This window comes from Aulonocara sp. 'chitande type north' Nkhata Bay, linkage group LG14 (assembly GCF_057382095.1).
Source record: "Aulonocara sp. 'chitande type north' Nkhata Bay isolate Kocher_YH1m ecotype deep benthic linkage group LG14, A_spYH_male_GT1.1, whole genome shotgun sequence".
Taxonomy (NCBI): Eukaryota; Metazoa; Chordata; class Actinopteri; order Cichliformes; family Cichlidae; genus Aulonocara; species Aulonocara sp. 'chitande type north' Nkhata Bay.
Genome location: NC_141357.1, coordinates 9,781,107 through 9,789,796, shown reverse-complemented (window position 1 = coordinate 9,789,796; position 8,690 = coordinate 9,781,107). Strand labels below are relative to the sequence as shown.

Here is an 8,690-nt window from a genome sequence, read left to right as displayed (position 1 = left end):
TCATGTAACGTCACGCTCCAAAGCCCTGTGACGTTTCTGTGTTCTGTGACGTTGTCCCAAAGACGTTGTCCACCTCTGTTGGAGGGAGTAATGTGGGTGACTGTGTAGTGTAGTTGGTGTAATAGTTTTCGACTCCACACAGTCACTGCTTTGCTGTGCTTCTGCAGCGTATCCAGTAATGGTGACAAATCCTCCAGTGTTGCAATAGGAAGCTGCTCTTAAGCGCAGAAAGAATTGTTTCCAGGGATTTCTATTTGTATCCAGCTTGGCGTGCAGGATCCTTTGTGTAATCTATGCTTACATATGTATTTTACACACAGACAATGTGAAAAATACAACACATTGCTATGGATTGATGCTGAAAGTGCTAATTGCACTAAAAAATTTAGCTGAAAAAATAACACCAACTAAATAGATAAGCATGTCTGTTAACAAAAAAACCCAAACGCTTTACCCAACTGGGGTTTTTCAACTACCTCAGGGACAAAGCTTTACCAAAATCTTCCAACTCAGACCCTGTGACAAGGTCTGTGAAAACCACGTTTTTATGCCTGAAATTCTACAGTACTACACTCCCACCAGATGAGCTCATGCAGCCTGTCACGAACCGGGACATACAACCATGACAAAACAGGAGATGCACACACAATTTATTGTGTTATTAATTTAGATCAACTGTGCTAATATAGTATACAGCCTGCAATGCGTCCTGTCATAGAACCCTCCAACGCATAGTGAGAGCTGCAGAGAGGATCATTGGTGTCTCTCTCCCCTCCCTCCAGGACATTTACAGCACCCGTCTCACTAAAAAAGCCCTTTGCATAGCGGCTGATCCCACGCACCCAATGCAAAGCTTCTTCAAGCTGCTGCCGTCAGGGAGGAGACTGCGGAGTCTCCAGGCCAGGACCAGCAGACTGAAGGACAGCTTCATCCATCAGGCTGTCAGGAAGCTTAACTCCCTCCCGATTCTGCCCCCTCTCCCCTCCTCTCCTCCATGGTCTCACTGAACTCTGTCACATACACACACACTCTCTGACTCACTCACTGGCCTGCACCAGTTACCAGTCACTTTGTGGAGCATTGGACTGCCATTACCTCATAAGACTTTGTTGTTATACTATCTCTAACCGTATATTACTAGATCTCCATTTGCACTATTTGCCTATTTGCACTACTCTGCCTGGTTTACACTCAATGTCATTTACCCTTACCTGAATATTGTATATTGTATATTGCATAGCTTTCTTGTTAAATTGTATTGTATTTATTTAAATTTTTACTTTTTAATTATTTTATTTGCATTTTTTAATCACTCTCTTATATTTAAATGTTCATTTGCTATTTCATCTAGGGTTTGAGAGTAACGAAATTTCTATTCTCTGTATGTCCTGTACATGTGGCAGAATTGACAAATAAAGTTGACTTTGACTTTGACTTTGAGATATTTGAGGTTGTGCTGAAAATAATGGTGCCAAATAAGGCAAGAAAAACATATTTTAAAGGTGAAATATAGAGGTAAAATCAAAAATAGTCAAGAACAGCCAATTATACCCTGGACCACAGAGGGTTAAATTTGAAAACGGTTTAAAAAAAAACATCCCCATTCTAAAATGTCATGTGACAATCTGATTCATGAAGAGTGATGATGTCACAAGGACATGTGATGATGTCACAAGGACATGTGATGATGTCACAAGCACATGCCTTTGAGCCTTTGAAGTTTTTCTATAAATAGGGGTCAGGAGCAGCAAGTTTTAGTCAGTTTGTTCGCAGCCTTCAAACGTTCGAACAGAGCTATATTTGAAAGTATTTGTAAACCTCTTCAGAGTCACTGAAATTTTTTTTAAACGTTCTCACCAATTCACTGAGCAAACAAACACATTTCGGTCAAGATGACTTTCACCTCAAATCATCTTGAAATATGTAAAGGGACCCTTTTGGGAGGTCACTACAAGGTCGAGGGTTTCCTTGAAGAAGGGGGCTTTGGTATTGTAACCAAATGTTGCAATACAAAAACCAACAAAGTCGTTGCTATTAAAGTCAACAAGAGCGACCCTGAAATTCTGCAACAGGCAAAAATGGAAATTTACATACTGGAGAAGCTGCGAGGCTTGGATGCAGATAGATGCAACATTGTTAAATGGAACGACTTTTTCATCGACGGTGACCGCATCTGCTTAAATTTTGAACTCCTCGATGAAAGCCTGTGGCAGTACATGCGGTACCGGAGGAACCGGGTTCTCCCAGTAACAGAAATCGGGCCAGTGTTATTTCAGCTCGCAAATGCTCTGTCCCACCTGGGTTCTTTGGGAATAGTGCATGCTGACCTCAAACCTGGAAACATAATGGTTGTGGACCGCTATGAGTGTCCCATCAAAGTCAAACTTACAGACTTTGGTTTTGCATGTCCCGCATCTACAGTGATTCCTGGTGACTGTGTGGGGACGGTTGGTTATAGAGCACCTGAGGTTATGATTGGTAGTCTATTTAATGAAGCAATAGACATGTGGTCCCTGGGGCTGGTAGCTGTGGAGCTTGCTACAGGGTTTCCTTTCTACCCTGGGAGAAATGATTATGATGTTTTGAAATTCATCATACAGACCCAGGGACAGCCACCAGATCATGTTTTAGACTCTGGCTTATACACTGATAACTATTTCATAAAAGACAACTACAACGGACAACGCTGGACATTTAAGACCGAAAGACAATTTCAAGATGAGACAGGTTGTCAGTCCAAGGACACTCGATCCATAAAACTTAAGTGCCTCGATGACCTTGAACAACTACTGAAGATATGGGGGTGTTGGGAAAAAATCCAAAATGTATTTGTCAGCCTAATCAAAGAGATGTTAGCATTGGATCCAAACCAGCGCATAACACCCTCGGAGGTTCTCCACCACCCCTTTTTCAATCCTGGCCTCTCTAAGAGTTCTCCCTGCACTGACATGAGTAGCACAGGGGGACAAAACCTTGTGGTCTCTCAGCAGCCTTCTAGTTGCAAAAGAGAAGAATCACAGAAAATCAGCTGCAGTTCCCAATACTCAGAAGAATTTTCTCAACAAGAATACGTCAACGCATCAGCCAACACATCCTCCTCTATAGATGATCTTGAAATATCTAAAGGGACCTTTTTGGGAGGTCACTACGAGGTCGAGGGTTTCCTTGGAGAAGGGGGCTTTGGTATTGTAACCAAATGTTGCAATACAAAAACCAACGAATTTGTTGCTATTAAAGTCAACAAGAGCGACCCTGAAATTCTGCAACAGGCAAAAATGGAAATTCTCATCCTGGAGCAGCTGCGAGGCTTGGATGCAGATAGATGCAACATTGTTCAATGGAACGACTTTTTCATCGACGGTGACCGCATCTGCTTAAATTTTGAACTCCTCGATGAAAGCCTGTGGCAGTACATGCGGTACCGGAGGAACCGGGTTCTCCCAGTAACAGAAATCGGGCCAGTGTTATTTCAGCTCGCAAATGCTCTGTCCCACCTGGGTTCTGTGGGAATAGTGCATGCTGACCTCAAACCTGGAAACATAATGGTTGTGGACCGCTATGAGTGTCCCATCAAAGTCAAACTTATAGACTTTGGCCTTGCATGTCCCGCATCTACAGTGATTCCTGGTGACTGTGTGGGGACGGTTGGTTATGAAGCACCTGAGGTTATGATTGGTAGTCTATTTAATGAAGCAATAGACATGTGGTCCCTGGGGCTGGTAGCTGTGGAGCTTGCTACAGGGTATCCTTTCTACCCTGGGAGAAATGATTATGATGTTTTGAAATTCATCATACAGACCCAGGGACAGCCACCAGATCATGTTTTAGACTCTGGCTTATACACTGATAACTATTTCATAAAAGACAACTACAACGGACAACGCTGGACATTTAAGACCGAAAAACAATTTCAAGATGAAACAGATTATCAGTCCAACGACACTCGATCCATAAAACTTAAGTGCCTCGATGACCTTGGACTACTACTGAGTATAATGTGGGGCTGGGAAAAAATCCAAAATGTATTTGTCAGCCTAATCAAAGAGATGTTAGCATTGGATCCAAACCAGCGCATAACACCCTCGGAGGTTCTCCACCACCCCTTTTTCAATCCTGGCCTCTCTAAGAGTTCTCCCTGCACTGACATGAGTAGCACAGGGGGACAAAACCTTGTGGTCTCTCAGCAGCCTTCTAGTTGCAAAAGAGAAGAATCACAGAAAATCAGCTGCAGTTCCCAATACTCAGAAGAATTTTCTCAACAAGAATACGTCAACGCATCATCCAACACATCCTCCTCTATAGATGATCTTGAAATATCTAAAGGGACCTTTTTGGGAGGTCACTACAAGGTAGAGGGTTTCCTTGGAGAAGGGGGCTTTGGTATTGTAACCAAATGTTGCAATACAAAAACCAACGAATTTGTTGCTATTAAAGTCAACAAAAATAAACCTGAAATTCTGCAACAGGCAAAAATGGAAATTTTCATCCTGGAGCAGCTGCGAGGCTTGGATGCAGATAGATGCAACATTGTTCAATGGAACGACTTTTTCATCGACGGTGACCGCATCTGCTTAAATTTTGAACTCCTTGACCAATGCCTGTGGGACTACATAGAGGACCCGGAAAACCAGGGTCTCCCCATAAGCGAAATCAGGCCAATTTTACATCAACTCACAAATGCCCTGTCCCACCTGGGTTCTGTGGGAATAGTGCATGCTGACCTCAAACCTGGAAACATAATGGTTGTGGACCGCTATGAGTGTCCCATCAAAGTCAAACTTATAGACTTTGGCGTTGCATGTCCCGCATCTACAGTGATTCCTGGTGACTGTGTGGGGACGGTTGGTTATAAAGCACCTGAGGTTATGATTGGTAGTCTATTTAATGAAGCAATAGACATGTGGTCCCTGGGGCTGGTAGCTGTGGAGCTTGCTACAGGGTATCCTTTCTACCCTGGGAGAGATGATTATGATGTTTTGAAATTCATCATACAGACCCAGGGACAGCCACCAGATCATGTTTTAGACTCTGGCTTTTACACTGATAACTATTTCATAAAAGACAACTACAACGGACAACGCTGGACATTTAAGACCGAAAGACAATTTCAAGATGAAACAGATTATCAGTCCAACGACACTCGATCCATAAAACTTAAGTGCCTCGATGACCTTGGACTACTACTGAGTATAATGTGGGGCCGGGAAAAAATCCAAAATGTATTTGTCAGCCTAATCAAAGAGATGTTAGCATTGGATCCAAACCAGCGCATAACACCCTCGGAGGTTCTCCACCACCCCTTTTTCAGTTCTGGCCTCTCTGAGAGTTCTCCCTGACATGAGTAGCAAACGGGGACCAAACCTTGTGGTCTCTCAGCAGCCTTCAAAACAGAAAGATCATAGAGAATCAATCTCCAGCATTGCTTCAACCACGGACAAAAATGACAAAAACACAAACAGGGATTGTAAAAAGCCATTAACAGCAGATTACATTGCAAGAATTAATTAAGCTGCTCCAATAATGATCACTTTGGCTTTTTTGTCTTTTTTAATTTTCACTCCCCCCACCCCAACCAGTCGCGACAGATGGCTGTCCCTTTAAGAGCCTGGTTCTGTCGAAGGTTTCTTCCTTTTAGAAGGGAGTTTTTCCTTCCCACTGTCGCTCATTGCTTGCTCATAGGGAATCACTTGATTGTTGAGGTGGCCAAAACTCTAGGGGAACTAGCAATTCTTGTGAAAATTGAAAAGGGAAAAAAAGCCTAAAAACATAAAAACAACTGATGAATATGTTCTTGAACTAAGGCACAATTTTGCTTAAAATCCATTAAGTAATCTCTGTGTCAAGTTCTTACCAATATTCAAAGCGGAGCAGCGGACAACTTACCATTACATCAGTCCTTCAATCAGACATAATTTGATCCAAATTGGAAATAAACTGGATGTTTATTAAATAAACCAGCTTTAAGCATCATCTAATTGTTGTTTGTAACTCTTTTTAAATATAGTGCTAACCTTTAGCCTCCTAGTAGACATACATGTTTTATAAATGGGAAAATCCTCTTTTCTTTAGAAAAGTTAAGCTCTGACCTTGAAGTCAAGGTCCCTGAGATTTAAACCTTACAGAGATTTTTAGTAAATGCTACCATGGTATTAATTTAAAAATTCTACATTGTCTCGTTCTTGAGTTATTGCATTCACAAACTTGGGTGTCCACAGCGCCCCGCCATATACCAGACTCAAAAGGTGTTTTGTTTTTGTTTGTTTGTTTTTTAAGTTTTTTCATAAAGATTACAACATAAAAATAACACAATTGGGAATATTATTGTCATTTTTGAAAACACTATTTTGATGTTATCTAATGCAGTGCAAAAAATAAATAACTAAATTGATAACTGGCACTGAGTCTTCTGTGTGCACACATTCTGCATCAACACACAGGGAGACACTGAGACTTCAGAAATTTTTCACTGTGTTTGTCTATACAGCCACAACTTTCAGATTTTTCACAAACAAGCAGCACGGATTTTGTCCTCATCATTTCAGCTAGAAGTACTTTATAAGGGGGTCTTTCAAGTGAACATTGAACAGGTACAGGTGCTTGAAATCCTTGAAAATGCTCGTTCAGGAGTTAGGCCTTTTTCATACAATCCCCCCATTTTCAAAGGCTCAAATTGGATTGAACAAGCAAGTTTTTTTGTTAATAATTTGGAGTGTAGAACTCATAGATATCAAATGTTGTTTCCTCCCTTGCGAGGCCTTTACTGTATCTGCCTTCAGTTCTGGTTGCTTTGCACTGTGAAGCTATTTGAAAGTATTTGTCAAAGAACAATGAGCACTAGATATCCACTAGATGGTGTTATAGTAAAACACAAGCATAACCCTCACTTAGACAATTTTACCTGATACACAGTTTGTGACCATGTATTTACTCTTCTGGCACTTTGCCTTCACAATTTTGTATTAATTTCACTACCTTTTGGCATGATCACCTTTTAATTTGTTTCTCACATTTGTGACAAAGACACTGCACTGGAGGCAAACAAGACTGTGTAAATACATTCAGCAAGTTGGATTAGTTTCCAGTTTCTGCTGAATACAAGCAAAAACCAGTCACTTCAGAAAGATGTTCAGAATAAAAGCTGTAAAACTGCCAAAGAGCAGCACGTGAAGGTAACCGACATGAAGATAACAACAGGGTAACAAATGCAAGTGAATATGAGCATCTTTTTATTCGCAGCCTTCCGTAAAGACGCTGAAACACAGTTTATTGCTGTTTATCATGAGAGCACAGGTCAGAGATAAGATCCCTCCAGGCTAAACCCTTTAAATCTAAATGCAAGCCCAAACCGATTGTCATATTTGCATGCCAAACACTGAGTAGCGCAAAGGCCTAGCACTCAGTATTTACATGAAAACAGGAATACTTATTTTCTGTTTATGTAAGAATATAAGGGTGAGAACTGTGTGTCCATGTTCTCATTAAGTAATCCTCCCATTGTTGTCACTGAAGCTTTTGTCTAGCTGTTTATTTATATCTAAAAGCAAAATGACTGTTTTTGTATTTTGCTGTTAAAGCCGCTGCTCCTCATGCCAACCACACCCCTGCAGCAGTTCATTTGTACTGAAAACGCTTCGGGCTCTTTAATTATTTTGGTATCAAGTGTGAAATTAGAGCTGTCATCGCAACAGGGGCCCAATTGATTTTAATTACATGTCTCTCTGGGACCGGGGCAATGAGCAAACTGCTTTCCTGGATCCCATTTCACCTGATGAGGCAGACACGGGATCACTTTTCTGTTTTAAATATCTCGAGCGTACATTTCAGCTAACGGCTGCAGCGGGCTATCAGCCAGTCAGCATTCACCTGTCTGATTCCCACGTGATTTTTTTTAAGCAAAGATGTAACCAGGAGCTTTTTTGGAAACTATCAGAGATAAAGGGCAGAATTCTGCCCTTCTGTCGTTTAAACAACCGCCAGATTATTTACCTGTGGCTAAAGGGATTATTTTCTGTGCACTTTTTGCAAGTTTAATCTGTGTGAAGGCATTATGGTTTGTAATTTCTCCATTCCCAACTGTAATATTAGAGGCTGTTCCCGTGTTTTTACACACTGCACACTGATATGTAACACCTAAAGTTTGGGATTTTGAGACAGAAAAGTTTGTTTGGAAACAGATGTGTGCACTATCTCCTCGTTTAAATATAAGACATTTAAAATAACGCAGTTAAATAGAGTTTCAGCTGACAAAGAGGCGTAAGCTTCTATCAGAAAACAAAAAAATGAAATAGCGGTTGTACAGTATTGCACAATCTCCTGTTTGGGGCTAATTACAGATTTTTTATCTCAGTCTAATTTGTTAATTCAGATTACAGAGCTACACGTTTTGTGAAAGTAAAACATTTAACCACTTTGCCACCTTCATATTTTCAAAACGAATGTTGCAATATGAAATAAAATGAAACCATCAACAATTAAGATAGAGCCCAATTAGACTCGATTAAACCTAAATGAAACAAGCTTTGCGTAAAAGCTCACTTTGGGCACTTTGAAATGGGATACTCCCTAAAAATGAGCACAGGAAACACAAATGAGGTTTACACAACTTATTTTTTTACACAGCATTAGAGCTGGGTGATAGAACGATAACGATATGTATCGCGATATAACTTTTTCTCGATAGAAAAATTTAA

General features: G+C 40.8%; 1 protein-coding gene across 1 annotated transcript; it reads left to right on the top strand.

Moving 5' to 3' along the window:
• The first annotated feature begins 1,556 nt into the window (after positions 1-1,556).
• Positions 1,557-5,970, top strand: LOC147314139 (uncharacterized). The gene has a single exon (XM_086260863.1). The coding sequence runs from the start codon at positions 1,893-1,895 to the stop codon at positions 5,334-5,336; it is 3,444 nt and encodes a 1,147-aa protein (XP_086116989.1). The 5' UTR covers positions 1,557-1,892; the 3' UTR covers positions 5,337-5,970.
• Positions 5,971-8,690: the final 2,720 nt, after the last annotated feature.